This window comes from Pipistrellus kuhlii, unplaced genomic scaffold (genome assembly GCF_014108245.1).
Source record: "Pipistrellus kuhlii isolate mPipKuh1 unplaced genomic scaffold, mPipKuh1.p scaffold_m20_p_1, whole genome shotgun sequence".
NCBI classification, from domain to species: domain Eukaryota; kingdom Metazoa; phylum Chordata; class Mammalia; order Chiroptera; family Vespertilionidae; genus Pipistrellus; species Pipistrellus kuhlii.
Window position 1 is genome coordinate 114519212 of NW_023425404.1, and position 24235 is coordinate 114543446.

Here is a 24235-nt window from a genome sequence, read left to right on the forward strand (position 1 = left end):
CATGTCAACTCTGTGCGAAACAAAACACGATATAATCAGAAAGTAAGAATGTGGAGAAAGTTGATGAGTAGAAAGAGCTAAACAATTTCCATAAAGAGCTCAAGCTTATTGAATTAAAATGACCATTTGGCTGAAACACTAAATTCCACACCTCTGTGAATTTACTCTTGTTCTGGCAGGATGAGCTAAAGAAACTCTATACCCAGTTGGAAATATATAAAAGGAAGAAGATGATCACAAATAACCCCCACCTCCAGAAAAAGCGGTGCTCAAAGAAGGGCTTAGGCCGATCAATCATGAGGCGTATAACCGAGATCCCAGAGACAGTCAGCAGGCAGTGTTCCAAAGAAGACAAGGAATTCGCAGATCACAGCATGGCCAAAAGCACTGCCCTTGTTAGGAAGAACCCGCAAGAGTCTTCAGGTAACACTGGGAAACCCAAAGAGGAATCCCTGAAAAACCGAGTCTTCTCAGTGAAGAAATCCCACAGCACTTACGATCATGTGAGAGACCAAACGGAAGAGTCCAAGAGCTTACCCACTGAGAGTCAAGAAGAGGAAGCCACAGAAAAGTCCACACTGGAGTCTCTGTCAAGTAACAAACCAACACAGACACCGAAAGAAAACAGCGAGGCTGAGTCCACGGAGTCTGTGCCTTTGGTGTGTAAGTCAGCAAGCGCTCACAACCTCAGCTCAGAGAAGAAACCAGGGGGGCATCCCCGAACATCCATGTTACAAAAGTCTCTCAGTGTCATAGCAAGTGCCAAGGAGAAGACTCTTGGGTTATCTGGGAAAACCCAACCACCAGGTGTGGAAGAACGTGCCAGATCCCAGAAACCTCTGCCAAAAGATAAAGAGACAAACAGAAAACACTCAAATTCAGATAACATAGAGACTAAAGATTCTCTCCCTCAAAACTCTAATAATCTGGAAGAGCCAAGAAAACATCAGAAAGCTGGGATTATGAAGCAACAAAGGTCCAACCCCCCTACTGCCAATTCTGACATGAGCCCAGGCACCACCCAGATGAAGAACAGCTGCGACATCGGGGAAGTGTGCCCTTGGGAGATTTATGACCTGACCCCTGGTCCTGTGCCTTCAGAATCAAAGGTTCAAAAGCATGTATCTATTGCGGCCTCTGAAATGGAGAAAAACCCAACCTTTTCCTTAAAGGAGAAATCTCATCACAAGCCTAAGGCAACGGAACTATGTCAGCAATCCAACCAGAAGAGCATAGACAAGGCTGAGGTTTGCCCTTGGGAGAGCCACGGCCAGACCCTTTTTGAAGAGAAGAAGCATTTGATTTCTAAGACTCAGGTTCCCCCAGGGAGAGCCAAAGATGAGAATGGTGGTCAGCGTTGTGCAGCCACTGTGTGTGCTGGGCAATATGAAGAACTGCCCCCCAGAGTTGTAGCAACAAAAATAGAGAATGAAAATCTCAACCAAATAGGAGACCAGGAAAATAAGACATCCTCCTACAATCCAAGTAATAATTTTCAGCAGCCTTTCACATTGCGAGCTGAGGTGTGTCCTTGGGAGTTTGAGTCCCCTGATAAACCAAATGCTGACAATAGTGTAGCTTTACCTGCCTCTTCGACTTCAAATGCAAATAAAGTAGCAGGGTCTCAAAAATAAGAGATCTGAGATACTTTCAAAGTAGCATTCCCCAGAAAGAAAAAGAAGAAATCCTGAATTTGATAAGACTGAAGATAGAAGGATCAAAAATTCCCAAAGAGTATTTGCCCATCAGGGAAAACATGAAAGCATGGGTGGAAGGAAACTAAGGAGGACAGAGAGACATCATCATGGGGAAGTTAGACTGTCCCCAGAGTCTTTCCCTGTAGCACTAGGAAAATCTTTACATTCAGCATGTTTAGAGGAAGTAGCCTTCAATGTCTTCCCCTGACCAATATTTACCCATGGGACTTTGGAGATCCTAAGCAAGACAAGGAAGAGGTATGAGATTTGCAAAGAAGAAGATATAAATGAATATGACAGAAATTCTAAGTAGCTGATTAGAAAGAACTTACTTTACCTATATAACCTTGATAGCACTGCTAACTTAATGCATCCCAAACTACCTTTTATATCAATGATTGCTCTCATTTTCTTATAAATGTATGTTTCAGTACATTGTTGTGTCTCATATTCAAGCATTCCAGATTGTATAACTTTTGCAAATAACTTTGATATTATGTGACAAACATTTATGCAATCTTCAGCTACTCAATTGTTCTTGCAACTTACAGAATACCTGTTATCTATCAACTTTAGTTGATTCTTGAAGTATAGTAAGCTTTCTCTGGCTTGGGAAGTCATAATTGTTATGAAAAAAGTATTTTAGTTTTGCGGTTTATATATTGCAAATTTGGATGAATTATTATTTCACTTCATGGTTTGTTATACTGTCTTAATCAGGGTTTTTAGTACAAGTTACTTGTTTTGCACTTCTTGTTCAAATTGAGAAGGTTTATTATTAATATCAGAGATCAAATGGTCCTACATAGTCTTATGTCTCAATTAGTTAAGGACAACTTATTATTGTTTGAAGTCAGAGATAGATAATGCCTTCATTCCAATTAATTGTCCCTTTGAACTCTTTTAGTATTTCATACTTAGCAGCATTTTGTAAGGAAGAAGCTAAGAGTGAGAACAATACATGTGCATTATTATTACCATTGGAAAGGGAAGACTCTAAGAATGGCATGAGAATTACTGTAGAGCCAGGAAATTTGCCTTTCAAATCAGAAGGAAAGGGAGCTCTTGATAGCACTTTCAAGGGGTTATTTTTTTAAAGAAAAAATTACGACTACATCAATATTATTATATGGGTGTATTTTTATTGTGCATACTAAATATAGAATATTTTCAATGACCTTAAAGTATTTATTCTCATAGACACTTATTCATTGCTTCAGCTAGGGCTAGAACTTGCTGGACTCAGATCCCAAAGAGATTTATAACCCGGTTTATTCCAAGCCTATAAGGTGGTATGGGCTCATCCTTCTCCCAAGCACTGGAAAACTTACAAGTCCTGTAAATTGCCATTGTGAGCCATCTAGTTCAAAATTTAAAATGCAGAGATTTATTTGCAAGGCAAAACAGCCCCCAAAGCATATTTTACACAATTTATTTCATTCCACACTGGCAACTTGGTGTGAAAATCCTAAATTGCTGATTTGGCCCTTCTTATGTGACTGTGCAGGAGATTCTATTTCAAAGCTCAGTTTTACTGTATTTAAAGATGAGTCACTTAAACATGGGACCCAGACTTCCATTTCTCACACCCTAAACACTGACATCTCAATGGCTTATCTGGCCAGGACACTTCCAGCAGAAGTAACTTTTTCATTTCATGAGCAGCGAGGAACACATGCTAAGAGGATAAAAGATGAGAAAGGGAATCAGAGGTGGATACAGGGCTGTTCTTAGAGAATCACATTCTCAGTGGGTGATAAAAATGAGGACTTCTTTGCATTCATTATCAAAACTTCCTCAACGATTTTTATTCAGGAGTAAGTGAGCCCTTCACCATGTTGCAAAGCTGTGCACAAATCTCCCTCACCCAGTTCCTCACTTTGTGCATTACTCAGGTTTGTGGATAGATTTGAAGACATAGAAATTCTATTTTTCTGTGTGTTTCCTTTATTTATTTCCTCTTCCCTTCCTTTTCAATCAGGCCTGTCTACTTGGTAATTTAGAAATACTGTTAAGGTGTGTTTGTGTACCTGTTTCTAGATCCATGTACTTGTTTAATTTATGTCTGAGATTGGTTAGCACTTTATTCACTTTTTGAGAAATAAGCAGCCAAGCATCAGTGACTTTTTATTGCACTTCAGAGTGATCGTGCTTGAGGTGTGGCTTAAAGAAGACTTGCCAAAGTTCACCTTAGTCTATAGATTTTTCTCCACCAGCATAAATCAGCAAGAGTGCCTAGGGTCTTTCCTAGAGATTCATTGTCATTATTTGTCATCAAGAGAAGTTAAAATCATCTATAATTCTTGAGGTTATTTTCCCAGATTAATAACAAGGAAGTGAATAAACACTAATAAGGTCACAAACACTTGCTAGGTTGTCCTTCTCAGTGCATGTGCAGGCTGCATCCTGTCCTTGTTTTTAAGCCAGGGTTTATAAATAAGTAGATTTATACCAATTTAATAGACCTGTATATTTTATGCCAGAATTAAATGTGTTACAACATGAATTATAACTCAACCCATTGTAAACTTTGGTGGCAATATGGATTTGAAACTTGACAGCTCTCTTGTATTTGCTTCATAAGTTTCTGCATGCAAGTGATGACAGGTAGGACTGAGAAAACACTGCCTTTGACTTCTAGCATTTAGTAACCAAGAGCTGTAGAGTCTATAAAGCTATAAGTCTATTCACTCACTCTGTGGTTATTCTGAAACTATTATCTGAAACCTACAGCATCCCATCATGAAATGTTTGGTAAATTTATGTTGTGACATGTTGCCGCATGTAAATAATTATAACATCTCTGCAATAAAACATTTATATGAAAGTGATTTGTGGTGATTTGTATGTCCATCTATTGAAAATTAAGTTTATTTTTCCCTAGCCTACTTTAGAAAGAATCCTAGATATCTTTGGCTTTGGCACACTTATATACATACATTCTCATATTGCCTATTTATAGGAATGTATGATGAGCCAAATGAGATCTCAAAATATACAGGTAATCATTCAGAACGAAAAAAATCTGTTAGGACCAGTGCTTTTGACTTACAAAAGCTCTAGCTACCTTAAGCTACCTTTTTAAATTTACTCAACACACATACCAGGCAATCAGCTAAGCAGTGATGATGATCTTTAGATGAACAAGAGATCCAATAACAGCCCATCCCATAAGAGTACCCAGACACTGCTGTGGTAATAGAGAGGAGATTCTGACAAAGTCACCAAGTCGGTGCAGGCTTAATAGAGAGGCAGGCACACCAGGCTGAAATTCCACAGAGGCGTCAGGTATGAAAGGGAAAGAGTATAAGGCCAGAAAGGTAATTGTGCACAGCCTTGCATGCCATGCTTCAGATTAACTACAACTTCATCTTGGTATCCTGGGAGCTGTCAAAATCTTTAACAGGGGGAGTAACAAAGTCATGTATGAGGAGGATCATTTGGGAAGCAACCCAGAAATGAACCTAAGTGGAAAGAGATTAGAGGCAGCTAGATCAGTTAGAAGACTAATATGGGAGTCAGGGTAAGAGAAGGTCTAAAGAGGAAAAGAAAAGATTATTGGTTATTTCATCAAAATAGCATCTTCAAATGGGCTTATTGTTTTTAAACTCCGATAAAGTCAGAACAATCAGTAATTAGTATCTATTGATATGTCAAATATAAATATTGTCCTTACGTTTGTGGACATTTTGGATCATTTCCAACATTTTAAAATCCCTCGCTGAGGATCAATAGACCCTATGTCATCTTCTGTGAGAAAAGCTGTGAAATAGGACACCAGCTTCATGCCATGGGAAACCTTGATAAACAAACAAGGCTAGGAAAGAAGCAAAGGGCTTGCTGCAGCATGGACTTCAATTCTTATCTGCAAGTGGCCGCTGTCTAAGGCAGCTCCAGGAAAAGAAGCCCTGTGACAAGAGGACAGAGGAGGGAGCGGATCTACCTTATCCCTGCGATCTTTGCTTTTAAGGATTCATAGTGAATGCCCTTTCCCCAGCTCTTCACAGCATTGTGTGTTCCATAGTCTATGGACTCTCAGCACTCATACACAGAATCAGTAGTTTCAGCTCTTTGAGTGAGCCTGAATGGCAAAGATAAAAAGTGTGTGGGGATTAACAAATCACGAAAATCTTATTGTGCTTTCTTGTATGATGATCAAATGGAGTTTTTCAGCGTTTGTTAGAATTGCTAAGTTGATGGCTGTGTGTGTGGGTTTTTTTTTTATATATATTTATGAATAAAGGTAGACCTTGTTTCTTTACTCTAAATTTAGAACTTTTATGTTAAAAATACCTAAGGAACATATTTCTATCAGAAATTGACTTTATTACACACAAAATAACCATGCAAATCTATTGTTCTAAAACAATGCAAGTAACTTAAGAGTTTATTATATCAGCCTATTCCATCCTTTTCCCCTTGAATAGTTACAAAGACAGAAATAATATCCTTCCAATTTTGATCATGTTCTCTTTAAATATTTGTTTCTTGGAAATTTCAAGGCCAATTTCAAGCACATTGTGTATTCTAATTTGGTGTTAACTGGTTGAAAGGCAGATAATGGAATCTATGAATTGATTTTTCATTCCCCTCTCTTTCTTATCTTGGTGATGTAAAAATAATACTTGTCTAAAATAAAACTGTTTGATCAAATGAAAATGGAAAATGAGAGAAAAATATAGTTAAAGGTCAGTGCTGCACAATTGTCTCATTTCTAGAAAGAGAAGTAAGCTAAATATGCAGATACATGGTTCATCACAGCTGTTAATAGAGCACACTCCCATTTCAGTTCAAACAACCACAGGAGGGGGAATAGAAATGCCTGCTTTTGAGCATACAAGAGAAATATTTTGTAAAGAGTTTTTCCCCCGAACATACCATGTGGTTTTGTTCCTCCATGCCTTTTGTCTTGCTGTTTGGTTTCTGTGAAGCTCTTTCTCTCCTCCTTCTCCCTGTCAATGTCTTCTGTATGTTTCGATACCAATGTGTTCATGTAATTTATTATTCAAAGGAAACCTTTGAGTGAAAGTGCAGTATTATAATTATGCTTGGATAGCAGCACAATCTGGGCTGTCCCAGGCAACCCGGATGTTTGTTGTTTACCCTATTCAAGAAGAAATGCCACACTCCCTCATGAAGCCTTTTCTAATACCCAAGTCAAAATGAATCCCTCTCTCCTCTGTGCTCACCTGAGGAATGTGTTTCAGTCTAGTACTGCATTGACTAGCAATTTAGTTACTTACATACTATCAGAAGCGTCTAATAAATTAATAGCTCCTTAAAGACAAGGATTCTTTTAAATCCTTCCATACATTCTCAGTTCCAAAGTGTGCCTTGCTCTAAGTTCAATCATTATTTGCCCAATTGAAAATGTTAAGTAGTAATCACTGTCTAAAGTATACTCAAAGAGAAAGAGAAATCCAGGGGCTGGATGAAAATTTGCTGTAGTTTCTAAAATGGGCTTCCATCTACCTCTTGGCCATTCCTGGAAAATATACAGATGATGACTGAACTATGGTAACTGTGCTTCTAGCATAGTGAGGTATTGATTTGTCACCATAAGGAGAAAGAAGCCTAAGGTTTGGGCCAATGCCCTGTTTGCTGGCACTATAAAAAACACTTCCATATGTCATAATGTTGCACAAGACCAGAGAAAAACCAAGAAACACTTTTAGAGAAAATAAGTTACTCTCTTTAATACTCAGCAGAATAATGTCCCAAATCTGAGTAAAGTAACATGCAGGGGGCTTCTCTTTTATATCTTTCTGGGGTCTTTGTCCCACAAATATGGATTATGCTTCAGGTCCTTTCTGTGGGCTTTGCAAGAAGGCCCGGGGTATTGTGGGTCTCCAGGCCAAATCTGATGGTCTGACCTGGCGCCAGCATTAATACCACCCTCCTCTGGGGCTTATGGCCTCTGTATTAACACAACAGGTTCTGCAAGACCAGTTTCTGGAGGGAAAAGCAATGACTTAATTATAGGTTATCAAGAATGTAGACGGGCTTTGCTGGCACAGATCCAGATTGCCAGCCCCCAAATATCAAGGTTACATTGTAATTAGTCCTTTTTAGTCTTCTCAATAAAAAGTAAGAAATGTTTACGTTGGCTGTAGGAACTTGCTTATAGTTATTTGAACTCTTTCTGGAAATAAGGCATGGGGGTATTTATTTAGACATTGACATAAAAATAGATCCTGATGCTAGCCTTTCAGGTGTTCTGAGAAATGAGTAGTTTGGACAAACTATTGGAATATTTGACTGACTTCAGAATTTCTCATCCATATATCGCATGTGATATAGAAGTAGTCATAATATGCACACACATACTTTGTTCTAGATGTGAACAAAAAAATGAAGTTTGTGTGTACATATATACACTACTTTTTTATAACTTGGAAAATCATAAAATGCATTTAAATTTGCCAAATATATAAAGATCATAAAAATATTTTAATTTTTCTCACATCTTAAATATTATACGCTTCCTCTAAGTCTAAGTGAATGGGTCTGATCATTGAAGCTGAAAATATTTGTGTTCTCAAGATTTTGTTCTCCGGGGCTAATGCTTAACCTTTTGGGAGCATCTTAAGTATCAATGGTATAAAAATAACCTGGCATTTACACAGCACCTCTCTCCTCCTCAGCTCAAAGAGCTCATTGTTACAGGAATTCTCACAGGCATTTCACTCATCGGTATGTACTCCTTAAGACACATTCCAGTCCAAGGTCCTATATTTATTTATTTATTTATTTATTTATTTATTTATTTATTTATTTATTTAGGTTTATCAAGAAAGTACCTATATTTCCCAATTCATTTAAAATATCAAAATTCTGGTAATCCATTTTTTTCATTTGTATCCCAAACATAAATAGAACTCAATTCTTCTGTATCGATTACCATTTAGCAGCCTCACTTTCTTGATTTTTAAGATTCTCCTTTTAAACTTCATCTGCCAGATGTTTTGGTTTATTTGCCATGATTTTCCCCCCTGCATTGTAATGCCCATGTTTTTTATGTATGGGATATCTCACAGCCTCATTGTTTAGGAACAGCCCCAAACCTAGAAGTAAATTAGTGTTTGACAATGATTGGTAGCCAAAATGGGCAAGAAATGCTGAAAACCCTAAAAGTACAGAGGCTCACTCTGAAGGGGGCCAGATGTAACTGGGAGAAGATTGTTAAAGCCTAGTGCCATTAATGCCAAACTGAAGAAGCATCAGAAAACAACAACAACAACAAAAGGGTGGGGTAGGGGGTATAAGTGTGAACAAGAAAGAAATAAAAACAATCAATAGCAAAAGCTGAAGCTGTGGATTGAACAAATAAGAGCAGAGATTAATAGTAATAGGGCCAGCAAAATACAGACTGACAATTGTTCACCAAGTGTCCTCACCAAATGAGCTGTCTATGGTCAGGGAGGGAGGGAGAGAGGAGAGGGAGGAAGGGAGGAGAGAGGGAAGGAAGGGAGGAGAGAGGGAAGGAAGGGAGGGAGGGAGGGAGGGGAGGGAGGGAGGGAGGGAGGGAGGGAGGGAGGGAAGGAAGGGAGGGAGGGAAGGAAGGGAGGGAGGGAAGAAACTGTGAAAAGCACAATGCTATAGTACAATAATTATACTAATAATCAAATAACACAATCATTTCACTCATCTTTAAAACATATACCCTTAATATCCTTGGTGAATAAAAGGGCACTCCATTACCAAATTCATACTGTGATCACAATTAATTGTGATATGTTCACTAAAAGAAAATGTGGTCTGTTCCATTCAGGAGTTCAATACCCAGCAAACTTAAAACAAATCTAACACAGATAGATAGTTCATAAAAAGATGTACTCAAGGTGTTTTAATTTTTTGTGAATCTCTTGACAAATGGTGCTAAGGGAGCATTTAAAGCATATTTCTAGAAAATTACTTTCATGAGATGGAAAAAATCCAGTTATTATCCTTAATATCAAATTAAAATTTTTATTTTCATTTAGAAAATTCGATTTGCTTGAGGGGTTTCTAAAACAACATACAATAAAGAATAAATTGTAGCCAAAACTGGTTTGGCTCAGTGGATAGAGCATTGGCCTGTGGACTGAATGGTCCCGGGTTCAATTCCAGTCAAGGGCATGTACCTTGGTTTTGGGCACATCTCCAGTAGGGGGTGTGCAAGAGACAGCTGATTGGTGATTCTCTCTCATCGATGTTTCTAACTCTATCCCTCTCTCTTCCTCTCTGTAAAAAATCAATAAAATATATTAAAAAAGTAATAAATTGTAAGAATCAGGTCAGAATGACTGTACACTTAAATATACAGAGAAAATGTAATTCCTATTTTCCAACATGGCTCTGATTTTCTTCCCAGGCCTTCACCCGTTTGGGAGAAGGGCACACTTTTGATTTGCCATTTACCAGTATTTCAGTCTCTTGTAGTTTAAGCAGTTTCCTTTCTGTTTATAAACATTCACTCTTTTTTTTTCTTTTTTTTTATGTGCTGGTAAGAATCTATAATAATAAAAGCATAATATGCTAATTAGACCAGACAGCTGAACAACTTTCCAGACATCATTTCAGATGTCCTTCCAGACGAAGCCACAGCAGTAGGGGCCAAGGCAGAATCAGTTAGCACCTGTGTCAAACACAAGGCCCGCGGGCCAAATCCGTCCCGCCAGGCCTTGCAATGTGGCCCGCACCGCGCTGTCATCACTGCACTCCGCTGCGTTTCCATCACAATGACAGTTTATGACTGTTCAGTAAACCATTCGGCCCGCGATTTAGGCTGGATTTTAGATTTTGGCCCCTTCTCTGATTGAGTTCGACACCCCTAAATGAGGCAGGCAGGCAGAGGGGTTAGAGGCCATCAGACAGGCAGGCAAGCAATTAGGGGCAATCAGGCAGGCAGGAAGAGTGGTTAGGGGCAATCAGGCAGACATGTAGAGTGGTTAGGGGGTGATCAGGTAGGCAGACAAGCAATTAGGGGCAATCAGGCAGGCAGTCAAGTGATTAGGAGCCAGCAGCTGTCCTGGATTTCAAGAGGGATGTCTGACTGCCAGATTAGGCCAGATCCTATGCGGGATTGGGCCTAAACCAGCAGTTGGACATCCCCTGAGGGGTCCCAGATTGAGAAAGGGGTCACAGGCCGGACTGAGGGAACCTCCTCCACCCCCCATCCTCCACGCATAAATTTTGTGCACTGGGCCTCTAGTACTTAATATAAGATCTACCCTCTTAACAGTTTTTAGAGATACTATGTTGTACAGCATAGTAAGTCTCTGCAACTTACTCCTCTTGCATTACTTAAATGTTATACCCATTGATTAGCAAATTCTCATTTCCTCCTTCTCCCAGTCCCTGGCAACCACCATTTTATGTTTTGTTTCTGTGTATATTTTAGATACCTCATAGAAATAGAATTATGTAGTATTTGTCCTCCTATGATTGATTGGCTTATTTCACTTAGCAGAAAGCCTTTGGTATGACAAACTTGTACGTATTTGATGTCATATATTGACCGTCCCTTTCTCCAGTGCATCTGGGTGGAGTAGGGGCCTTGCTGGGTTCTTGTGGTGACAGAGGTAAGCAGGGTCCTTGGGTCTGATTGGTTTGCTCCCTGCCCTGTGACTTCTAAAGAGCTACCTCTGGCTAGCCTTTGCAATCTTTGCTGCTACAATTGCTGGAGCCTATTCCCCCAAAAACTTGCCCCCAGATTTTAAAATTCTCATTCTCGTGGACTTTGACAAATTTTCACCCCTGGACTCTGAAGTCTACCTGTACTTTTAGCACCTCCACATCTCATGGTCAGGGTATAGTCATCTCACTCTCTTGCATACCAAGCTAGGCCATGGGACTCAAAAGCAGCTGTTCTACGCAACCCTATTACCTACTACCACTCTTATGCCGTCACGGAAAGCATGTTGGAACTGCCTGTATTTAGAGTTTCTCCCAAAGGCTTACAACTTTCCTCTGGCCCCTGTGTCACGGGAAGTATGCCATGAGTCTAAATATCCATGGAATCTCCCATGCTTCCATGTGTTTCCTAAAGCTACTCCTCCAAATCAGTAGTTGAACCCAGAAGTTTGAATTGGTAGAGGAATGAGAACCTGGTACCTGAGCTGCTGCTTCTTCTCCTTCTCTCTCCCTTCTCTGTCCCATAATCACACCAGACCAGAAGGAATAAGCTTCAGGATTTTCCCTCATCATATCCTCCCCCCCCCCCCGAGTCCTTATGAGTGGCAGAATATCTTCTACACCTGTAACACATACACTCTATCATCTATTGTCAAGTTCTAATTTAGAAAACCCTCTTTCCCTATATAAAGCCAGGCATGCAAGCCTATTGTTTCATTGAAAAATCCTACTTGGGATGACAGAAGTTCAGTATTAAATACTCTTTCTTTTTAGATTCCTGCTGTGCAATCTTCATCCAGATCACCATTTTAGGACTTGCTGGGAAGAAGGTCATTTTCAAAGAAGCACATAAAAGAAAACAATATATCAATTTGGAAAAAGTTATGTAAATATTGAAAATATATTACATAAATGAAACTTATAAAAAAAAACTTAAGTTTTGAGTTCAGTATTCAGAACTTGGAGTGAGCAATTCTGTTTGGGTAATACTGGAGGGGCAAAGACTTTGGAGCTGGAGTGCTGAAAAATCTCTGGAGGACCAGTGTGACTCACCTTATTTTAGGCTCCTTCCAGTACCATGTTCTCCTGGTCCTCTATGCTCCTCTCCTTTACCTGTTACAGAATAACTGTACTATTTATTTTGGTAGGATAACTCTTTTTGACACAGGTAGAATTTTTCTAAATTTCCCATAAATATTTTTTTTCTGAGATGGTATTGCTATTTCTTCAGTGCTATTCTATTACATGGTTTTCCTTTGTTAAATATTTATAATTTATCCTTATATCTTGACATAATAATCCCCAAAAGTGAATTCTTATGTTTCCTTCTCATAGTTCACATAGACACACAGACACAACACACATGCGCACACACACACACACACTTTTTTTTTCAATTTCCAGCAGTGCTCCATAAATTCCACTTTATTTCATTAGTCATAACTTAAGTATAAAAAATTCATTTTTCAATAATTGCTATGTAACAATAAAAATATAATTTCTCATTTCTCCCCAAAGGCTGGGTTGGGAACTTAGACATTTTATTCCATTTCCCTTGAAATTATAGGCATTTTTATTAAGAAAATGCAAAGAAATGTGTAACAATTGTTTGGACCAACAGCTTTGGTCAGGGAAAGGTGTCAGAAGGTTTAATTGGGGTTATATTTTAAATGCAGCTTAGGGTCATTTTTCCTACCCACCTTCTTGACTACTCCTAGGAATCTACAGAATATATGGACTGATATTAGAGTCTAGACCTGATATGAAATCACAGCTCTACAAAATTGCTATGACATATTTCATTCTCCTCATCATTTTAATGGAACTGGAAAACATTTATGGCACTGACCAAGGAATCCAGCACCTTACATGCACAGAAGATAAATGTATATTCTCTATCTCTCAGAGGAAAAATTTGAAGTTCAGAGACCTTAAGTTGGCCTCAGTCTTCAGCTAAGTTATATTTTTGTTCCTCATCTCACTCTCATCAAGACTAGAAATAATATCCCAAATTGCTACCACACACACACACACACACACACACACACACACACACACACACACAACTGGATGGTAAGAAGAGTGTCCTGAGTCTAGCACATAGCTGGCCCTCAAGAATCTTTAGCTCTCTTCTCTTTCTTTGCTATCCTCTCCCAAGAATCTCAAGCATGAATGAAATTTGGCTGGTTCTAAGTTACATCTTAGGAATGCCCTAGCAAGGGGGAAATATTTAAATGCTATAGGACTAAGTATGGAAGTAGAAATGCAAGCCAACTTGAAGCAAGGCAGTTAAGAGACAACTCTCATTTGTGGGAGTTTATTTACCTATTACTATCTTTACCTTGTGCACTTGAGTACATTGACTTGCCCACAGGGCCTTTCACTACTCTCCCAGCAAAAAAGAGATGTAAGAAAGAACAAAATAGATACTGCAGTAACTTGAAATCATTCTGAGAGTGGTGGCAATTAAAATTAAACTTCAAAGCAAATAAGAATGTTCTCCAGAAAGTTCATGCTGTTACAAATAATAAGTAGATCACAATTAAATGTTTATTCTGTGGTTTCATGGTATGTACCATTTCTCTCCTTTGCCTCCAATCCCAAGTTTCCATTCACTGAAGATATAACCTTTATATAAGAAACTAGAGGCCTAGTGCACGAAATTCATGAACAGGAAAGAGGGTGTCCCTAAGCCCACCAGGATCCTCTCGAATCGAGGACATCTTCAGGGATGTCTGACTACCTGTCTAGGCCTGATTCCAATAGTCAGACATCCATCTCACAATCCAGGACTGCTGGTTCCCAACCACTTGCCTAACTGCCTGCCTGATTGCCCCTAACCACTTCTGTCTGCCAGACTGATCACCCCTGAACCACTCCACTGCCAGCCTGATCGATGCTTAACGGCTCCCCTGCTGGCCAATTGCCTCTTACTGCCCTCCCTTGCGAGCCTGGTCACCCCCAACTGCCCTCTCTGCTGGCCTGATTGCCCCTAACTGCCCTCCCCTGCAGGCCCAGTTACCCATAAATGTCCTCCCATGCCAGCCTGGTTGCCCCTAGCTGCCCTCCCCTGCTGGCCTGACAACCCCTAACTGCTCTCCCCTACAGGCCTGGTTCCCCCCAACTGTCCTCCCTTGCAGGCATGGTCACCCCTAACTGCCCTCCCTTGCATGCCTGGTACCTTCCAACTGCCCTCCCCTGCCGACCATCTTGTGGCAGCCATCTTATGTCCACATGGAGGCAGCCATCTTGTGTGATGGTCAATAAATGACATAGGCCCAATCCCCCAGGGAGTGTGCCTAAGCTGTCAGTCAGACATCCCTTCAGGACTCCTGGACTACAAAAAGGTGCAAGATGGACTGAGGGACAGCTCTGCCTGGCTTGCTGGCACTTCTACACTACCACCTCATGCAGGAGGGAATAAAATATTTCTGTTCAGTCTGTGGTTCCAGTAGCACCCATTTCCGGGTAAGTGAATGCACCTTCCATGGCTAACATTGCAGCTCCTGGACCCTGACTTCTGGCTGTAAGGCTGTGCTGCCTGCATGGGTGCAGAGATCAGTAGTGGCTGTGGCAGTGGCAGTGAAAAGGCTGTGTGCTGAGTCGGGGTGGCCCCAGTGGCCTCCTCATGCAGAAGACTCTGTGGGTACTCCAAAATGCCCCCCCCAATGCACTTTTGAAAGATTTTTAAATGCAATTAATACCTAATTTCCCAGAATACATCCACTGTATAAGACAATTTGCACCTATTCTTCACTGAAGAGACAGGTGGGAATAATTCAATTATTTGAATTATTTGTTCCTAGATTTACAACATCCATTGCTTTTATATATTCTCTGTTACCTTGAGCCTTTTCTAGGTTCTTTTCTTGAGAACATTATACCTAATGTGTTCCCTTTTATGCAGAGGGAAGTGAATTTTACATATTCTCTACTAATTTGATGCTTTTCTTGAGCTATTTAAAAACCCAGAACTCTTGGAATAAAGAGGATACAAGTTTCTCTGGAAAAGGACCCCATTACACTGCCAAAAATGTCTACTTTAAATCTTTTTCCCAGATTTCCCAAAAGAGATCTATAGTCTTTTACGGGGGTGACTGTACATTAGGAAAACAATACTTGGACTTTTCAAGAATGACAGGACACTAGTCTTTTACGGGGGTGACTGTACATTAGGAAAACAATACTTGGACTTTTCAAGAATGACAGGACACTAGACCAGAAGACCCAAATATCACTGTGTTCCAACAGAGTAGGAGCTTATAGAGATGAAGTGACCAAATGAGTCTTACCTCAAGTTTGTCTCTTAGTGGATTCTTGGGTCCATTTATAATTATTTCCCCAGTCCCAAATGTGTAACCAGAACAGAAATATTCAGCAACCAGCAGAATCTCCATGCTGCTATTCCTACCAAATTCAATGCTGCATTTTTTGAAGTGTTGCAGAGATTAGTGACATCATAGGGACTAGAAGGATGCAGAGGTGTTGATTTCTACCAGATCCTCATTCAACTCACTTATTTGACCTGTGAAAAAAGCAGATAGTTCTTGAATAATGACAATGGACTTAGGCAGCTGCTGTTCCAAATTTGGTTTTCTTTCCTGAGCAAATTAACACTTCACCTAGCGAATGGTATGTAACAACTGAGGGAGGAAAAGTGTTTTTTTGTTCTCTAAATCTGTTAAGAGCACTAAATTTGATTTAGCTGACAAGCCTAGAAATATACCCTCAATGTCCTACTTTCAGGGTATATCAATTATCAAGCCCTATGTCGTAATTTAGTCTGAAAGTACCTTGATAGTTTGCCTCCCTTTTGTATAGGACTTGGCACTGGTCCTTTACATTGATGATATTATGCTGATTGAGACTACCAAGCAAAAAGTAGGAACTATTCTATAATTATTGGCAATATATTTGCATGTCATAGGATGGAAAACAAATATGAAAAAAACTCAGGGAACTTCCACATCAGAGAAATTTCTGGGTGTGTGATATGTCAATTTGTACTTTCTAAGGTAAAGAATAAGATGTTGCATCTCATCTATGCTATACCAAAAAGAGAGGCACAATGCCTAATGGTCTCTGAATTTTAAAGGCAACCTATTCTTCATTTGGGTGCATTATTCCATTCTATTTATCAAGTTATTATGTCAGTCCATTTGGGGGCTATGGGTCTTAGAAATTGCAATTCTAGTCACAGATTTGGATAGAAACCCAACTGTATTTTGAGGGGGAAAGCAATTTTATAAGGATAAAAAAAGGGGGACTTTGAAAGAGGTGTGATTGGTGTTGGCAATTAAATTTACACTATGCTTTATGTTATTAATTGTTTATGTCTATTGCTAGGTTAAGTTTTTATTATTTTGATAGAAGAGTTCAATGATGCAGTCAGTTTCAGGAACTGTATCAGGATATAGCCATTATGTTTTAACACATTTCAAAACTTCAATTTCACATGAAGGAGGTCAGTTAGCTCAGCTTCTCAGAGACCTCGTGGCTTCATTTTAAATTGCTCTCTTGACAATATTACCTGCATTTGCTGCTTTTCTTTCATACTAGGAAAAACTGCTAGTTATGAGTGGAGTTCAGAACAAGAGGAGGTTCTGCAACAGGTCCTAGCTGCTTGCTGTGCCACGTGGGCTAATATATCAATCAGCTCCCATGGTGCTTGAATTGTCAGTGGCAGACAGATACCTACTGCTTGGAAATTTTGGCAGGCTCAATAAGCGAATCAGAGTTCAGACCATTACAATTTTGGATCAAAACTCTACCATACTCTGTGGGTAACTACTCACCTTTTGAGAAACAGCTTCTGGCTTGCTACTAGATCTTAGTAAAAAACTGAACACAAAAATAAGGGCCACAAAGTTACCATGATGCTACCCACCATGAATTTAGTGTTGTCTGATCCATCTAGACATAAAGATAGGTATGATCAGCTGTTCTCCATCATCAAATAGAAGTATACACAAGATCATTCTTGATAAGGTTGTTAAGGTACAAGTTACATAAGGAAATAGCCCAATGGTCCTCACGCCTGACACATTACCTTCTTTCCTGGCCCATATCTATGGCTGCAAGGGGATCTCTCTATGATAAGCTGAGTGAAAAAGAAAAAACTTGGGCCTGGTTTACAGATAGTTTCATGCAATGTACTGACACCATCCAGAGTGAACAGAAGCAGCACTACAGTCCCCCACTGGACCACCCCTAAGAAAAATCATGAAGGCAACTCCTCCAGTGGGCAAAACCTAAAGCTATGCACCTGTTTCTCCATCTAGCTTGGAAGGAGAAATGGCCATAGGTGCTACTGTGTTCCAGTTCACAGACTGTGCCAATAACTTGGTTGGATTGTCAAGGACTCAAAAGGAATCATTGGAAATTGTTGTCAAGAAGGTCTGGGTAAGGAGACCTCTCTGTATGAGCAAAGAAAAGTGAAAGTATTTGTGTTTCATGTGAATGCTTACCAAATGTGAATGCAGCCTCAGCAGAGAAGGATTTTATCGTAATCAAGTAGATAGGATGACCTCTGTGAATACCACTTAATCTTTTTTCCCAGTCATCTCTGTCTTTGCCCAGTGGGCAGGGATGGAAGTTAGACCTGGAATCAACAAGGACTTCTTATTAAGGCCAATGTGGCTACAACCACTGCTGAGTGGCCAATGTTAAATCAATACTAAGTCCTCAATATGCAGAGTTATCAGTCATCCATCTGGTGGCAGGCTGATTACATTAGACCACTTCCATCATGGAAAGTGCAGTAGACCCTTAGTCCAGATACAGATTTGCCTTTCTTGCATACAAATCTGCCAAAATTACCATTTGATAATATAATGATAATACCTTATCCACCATTATGGTATTCTACTCAGCCTTGCTTCTGGTGAAAGAACTCATTGCATAGCAAATGAGGTGCAGCAATGGGCACTGGAATGCCCTGACCTTTCCATGTTCTCCATCGTCCTGAAGCAGGTAGCCTTATACAACAGTGAAATGGCTTTTGAAGACTCATTATGGCACCAGCCAGGTGGCAGTACTTTCAGGGCTGGGTCAAGGTTCTCCAGGATTCTGTATAGGTTCTGACTCAGTGTCCAACCTCATAGCCAGGGTTCATGGGCCAGGATCCAGAGGGTGGAAATTAAAGTAATGGTCCAATAACAATATTTTTGTTTCCTGTATCCATAACCATATGCTCTGCTGATCTAGAGGTCTTAGTTCCCAAGGGAGGAATGCTTTCACCAGGAGACATAATGATTCTATTGAACTGGAAGTGAAGACTTCCACTGGGCCACTTAGAGTTCCTCATGTCTCTGAATTAACAGGCAAAATGGAAGTTGTAGGTCTGGCTGAAATAATTAATCTCCATTGCCAAGGGGAGATTGGACTGTTATTACACAAGGAAGTAAGGAAGAGCATCTGGAATACAGTAGTTCCCTTAGAGCATTTCTTAGCACAGCCATGCCCTATGATTAAAGTCAATGGAAAAGTGCAAAAACTCCATCACTCGCTACACCCACTAGCCATGCCCATCAGCCAATCAGAGCGAGTATGCAAATAAACCCAATCAAGATGGCTTCAGCCACAGAGAGCAGGAGCGAAGCTTAGGCTTCTCAGGCAATGGAGGAAGCCAAGCTTTCCACCTGCCCTTGCCAGAAAACTATAAAGATGCAATTATAGAAGATACATAAACCCAAACAGAAATGGTGACAGCCACAGGGCTGGAAAGAGTAGGAGGCTAGGGTTGCCCCTGGCATTAAAAGAAGCAAAGCTTTTCACACACCCTGGCCAGCCCAGGCCTCCACTCGAGGCTACAAAATTTTAATTATAGAAGATACATAAATTCCAACAGAAATGGCTGCTGGCCACTGACTGAGCAAGAGGCTTGGCTCCTCTCCAGGCTACAAACTTTTAATTGTAGAAGGTAAATAAATTTCAGATACCAGGGCCTCCACTTGGGTCACCAGGGGGACTGGTTGGCCTGAAAACCATTACAGGCTCCTCGCTCAGGCCTCCCCATATCCCAAGGGAACCCCCACCCTGATCGGGACACACTTCAGGCAAACCAGCTGGCCCTCACCAGTGCACCAGGCCTCTATCTTATCTAATAAAAGAATAATATGCATATTGACCATCACTCCAACACACAAGGTGGCTGCCCCCATGTGATCAAAGATCCTTCCCTGATGTGAACACAAGATGGCCACTACAAGATGACCAGCAGGGAGGGCAGTTGGGAGACACCAGACCTGCATGGGAGGGCAGTTGAAGGTGATCAACTCTGTAGGGCCTAACTGGGCAGTTGGACATCCCTCAAGGGGTGCAGTTAGGAGTGACCAGGCTGGCAGAGGAGGGAAATTGGAGGTGACCAGGCCTTCAGGGAAAGGCAGTTGGGGAGAACTCAGGCCTGCAGGGGAGAATAGTTGGGGGGGGGGGGGGACCAGGCCTACAGGGGAGGGCAGTTAGGGATGACCAGGCCTGCAGGGGAAGGCAATTAGGAGCAAAGAGGCTGGCAGGGGAGCAGTTAGGCATCAAGCTGGCAGAGGAGTGGTTAGGGGTTTATCAGGCTGGCAGGCAGAAGAGGTTAGAGACAATCAGGAAGACAGGCAGGCGAACAGTTGGGAGCCAGCAGTCCTGGATTGTGAGAGGGATGTCCCAGATTGGAGAGGGTGCAGGCTGGGCTGAGGAACAACCCCACACCCCCATGCACGAATTTCATGCACCAGGCCTCTAGTATAATAATATCCTATATAATTTGTGACCAGGTTAATTGTCCCCACTATCAGAGTACTTCCAGGAGTTCAACCAGGGTGTGGGCCGGTCAGTGCCATTGGCACTGGCAGGTGGTCAGGGGGAAGAGAAAAAGGTCCTTGCACTGGCAGGTGGTCAGAGTAAGGGAGGGAGGCCCTGGCCAGTGGTAATGGCAGACAGCTGAGGGAAGGGAGAGAGTGCCTGTCCAGCAGCTAGCAGCTACTAGGGACCTTACCAGTGCACGAATTTCATGCATTGGCCCTCTAGTATAGATATAGAGGTCTACTATGCAAAGTGTCTTTTTGGGAGTTCAACTGACCCGGAGTTCGATTGCTTGCTATTTCATGTGCTGACCACAAGGGGGCAGAGCATAATGAAGGAGGACCCTGGCCTGAAGCTGGCAGCTGGGGAAGGGTGGCCTTGGCCAGCAGCTGGCAGCTGGGGGGAAGGAATATATATTGACTCTGTTTCTCTAGAGAGCCCTGACTGATACAAATGAGGATATTACTGATTTTTACATTATTGGCTTGCTGTAAGAATTAAATGAAATATATGTGTTATTAACTTACTATGTTCCTGGCATACAATTAGCCTTCAATAAATGAATCAGGGATGGTGATTACAGTAACATTATCTCACACATATCTCCTAGGAGTTTGTTAGCTTTATAGTATGTATTTGCCAAAGCAGCAATAGCATTATTCCAAGATCCATTTCAATATCTTAGCTTCAAACAGCACTGATAAGTCAATCAATACTTTCTGCTTCTGTAGGTCACATAGCCTTGTAGGCACATCATATTATTTGAGTTTTTGAACATGACCTTTCATGCTTCCTTGTCATGTAGAGGTGAGTGATGGGGAAAGTGAATGCTGCAGTATTGCTGGTAACTAGGAGACCTGTTTAACTCAATTCTTGGCACTTAAAGAAAATTTAAGGCATAAGTAAGATCTCTCTCCCAGTATGAGGGAGCAGTCCAACATCAAATTATAGGCTTAACTTAAATTTATTAAAATTAATTCTGTGCAAAGATAACACAGCCCTGGGAGAGTCAGTCCCCACTCCAAGAGATAGTAAAACAAGAGGCTGAATTAAGCTTGGTAGAGATCCAGCTGGAGTATAAGCTGGAACTTAGCAAAGAGCAATTGGAGGAAACATTAACTACAAGAGTATATAAATCCAATTTGAATATTTTAAAATTTAACTGTTACTATGAATTATATGATTGAATTCGCCAACTAATGAAATCAACATAGTCAAACCAGTTGCTATTGCAATTTTATTTAACTTCCTAACCATACAATCATTGAGAGACACTGGGAAATCTTTTCCAGGGAAATATTTAAGAATATAATTTTATCATCCAGGGTCTCAAAAATCTTAATTTAGTTATAATAACGTGTGATGAGTGTATGACTAACTGTAATTGCACACAGAGATCCAGTCACATGACCAGAACAATCTTTAAAGTAGGCTAAGCCCTGACAAGATCCCACGTGTTATCTGTAGGTCTGGAAACATCTTGTCTGGCCGATTTTTCCTGAACTGAACTAGTTAGCCTACCGTACTCAGTGATAATGGAGGTTCTTACAGGAGAAATAGTCTAACCAGGATATGTAATTATGAGAGCACTGCAAATCTCTAAGGGAGGAGCCTCAACTGTGTGACATAGACATTAATTACAAAAGATTTTCATATATGGGGACAGCTTGTGTGTGTCTGGATGACCTGGGCAGCACACATGAAGAAGATAGCACAGACTTTGCCTGCCACTGTATTTGCTCTTGTAGCAGAATGGGACATGAAAATAGTGGGAAGACTTACAGTGGTTAATAACATAAATCCTAGGTTTCAGGTCTAGGTTATCTATTCATTAGTTCTATGACTTGAGGCTGGCACTCACTAAGCCACAGTCTGCTTATTCATGAAGTAGGATAATAATAGATGAGACAGATTTCACCCAAAATGAGACTATGCAAACACTGAAGTTCCATCATCATTTGATTCCATGATTAATCAGAATAACTTTTTCCTGGCCATCCGTGTTTATAGTCACCTTTGAAAAGAATTATACTTAAGTTGCAAAAGCTTTTCCTAAATTTGAAAGGAAAACCACCTTCAGCTGCATAATCCACCTAGAAAAGAAGACAATGGAAAATGAAAAAAATATTCCAACTTCATATACTTATACTAGTATTTGTTTTCTCTTTATTTTAGTTTAAAGAATGCAGTGATGATTTTAAAGGTACAAGCAACCACGCCAAGTGTCCAGGTTTCTATGGCATATGACAGCTGAGAGTCCAGGATGCATTGAAGGCTCTATTTTTAGTTTTAGTCAAAGGATAAAAAATCAGACCTTCCTGTGGGATTCATCTACTCTGAGTCATGCAACACCATCAGGCCAGAATAAAATAGCTCTATAACCCAAAGCATTCATTACTCCTGAAATAAAGAAACCGAAGAGGCTTTAGATATTCCTCTCTCCATAACCAGTTTTTGTGGTGTTCTCTGAGATGAGTATACTGTTCTTAATGCAAATGGACCAAGCAACAAACCTTGCTGTTCAATGGACAAAGAAAGGAAAAAGCCTCTAAAAATTCAGTTTGAATTAGAAATTAACAATTATTTAAATGCAAAGCATAGAAAAAAACAACTGGCCACTCTAAATGTTATGTAATAAATTGTTTGATTGATAATGTCTAAGCTTTCTGACCACTTTTGACAGATGAATCCATCTCCATTTTCCAGGATCTTACACACACAGTTTGGTTACTCCAAAAATGCACAGAATGTGACCAAACCAACAGTATTTGACATTATCTACATGTTATGAAGGAACTGTACAGAGAAATTTGGATGTCATCAGATTTAAACCTCTTCTTTTTTTTCATTGCTTTTTAGAGGAGAGGAAGGGAGAGGTATAGAGAGATAGAAACATTGATGAGAAACATCATTGATTGGCTGCCTCTTGCATGCCCCCTACTGGGGATTGAGCCCACAACCCTGGCATGTGTCCTGATTGGAAATTAAATCAATGACCTCTTGGTTCATAGGTTGATGCTCAACCACTGAACTACACTGGCCAGGCAAACATCTTCATTTTAAAAATGAAATAACTAAGACCCATAGAATGTTAATAACTTGCCCCAATCTATCAATAAGCCAGTGGCAATAAAGGATCTATAAAACACAGAAGAAATATTCAAAGACTGTAAGTGGTTAAGGCCCTAATTTTCAAGAAGAAGAACAGATCCCAAGAACTACAGACTAATGTAATGGAGGAATCATGGATTCATAGCTGAAAGGAGCCATAGAGATAATCTATTGTGTACTACATTTGAAAGATGAGACAGAAAGAGAGAGAGCAAGGTGCTGGCCTAACAACATTCAGATAGTTAGTGACAGGGCACAAGCTAGAACCTGGTCTTCCGATATTTGCCTAGGGATCTTTTCTACTTCACTAGCATTGAGATTCTTCTCAGGCAATATTCTAGAATACATTATTAAACAGATGGCTTGGAAGCATTTAAAAAGGAAAGCAATCATTAGCAGCCAGCATGGGTTCAGTTAGAATAAGTAAGTCATGCCAAGCTAACTTCATTTCCTTTTTGATACAGTTATAAACAAGTGTACCCATTATTGTTGTATGCAAAAATGGAGGATGTGCAAATGGAATAGAGGCAGCTATATCACCCCAGCTTAAGGTTATAGCTAACCTACCTTGTCTATATTTTCCCTCTCATTATGCTTTCTTCAGAAATCATAATCCTCCACCTCCTCACTTAAAATTTGGAGCCCACCAGTGAGAATCTTCATTCCTTCTTTTAAGAGCTTTGTACAGCTGAGATTTTTTTTTTACTTTTTCCAAATGGAAGATATGGGATTTATATAATTGTCGAGTTTGTTTTATTTGTGAATACTAAATATTGGAGAGAAGACACATAAACATAATGTCTATAGTGGGGAAGGACATCGGGAACTTTAGATTCACCTAGTGATTTTTCCAGTATAATTGGGCAAGGGCTATGTGTCCCCAAATGCTTCCTTCACCAGGAAGGAAGGAAGAGACCATCACCAGGGGATCCATGCAGAGATGAAAATCTCTCCATTTATGATGAATAATCAGGCTTCCTCACAATCCTCAGGGTATGTATTATTACAGAGATGAGCATTAA

General features: G+C 40.3%; 1 protein-coding gene across 1 annotated transcript in view; it reads left to right on the top strand.

The window, feature by feature from the left end:
* The window catches only part of GPR158 (G protein-coupled receptor 158), a 327705-nt gene extending 323177 nt beyond the window's left edge, over positions 1–4528 (top strand). The window contains exon 11 of the mRNA XM_036460202.2: positions 180–4528. Coding sequence (XP_036316095.1) covers positions 180–1634 — 1455 coding nt within the window. The 3' untranslated portion in view covers positions 1635–4528. The remainder of the gene's footprint in view (positions 1–179) is intronic.
* The last annotated feature ends 19707 nt before the right edge of the window (positions 4529–24235 follow it).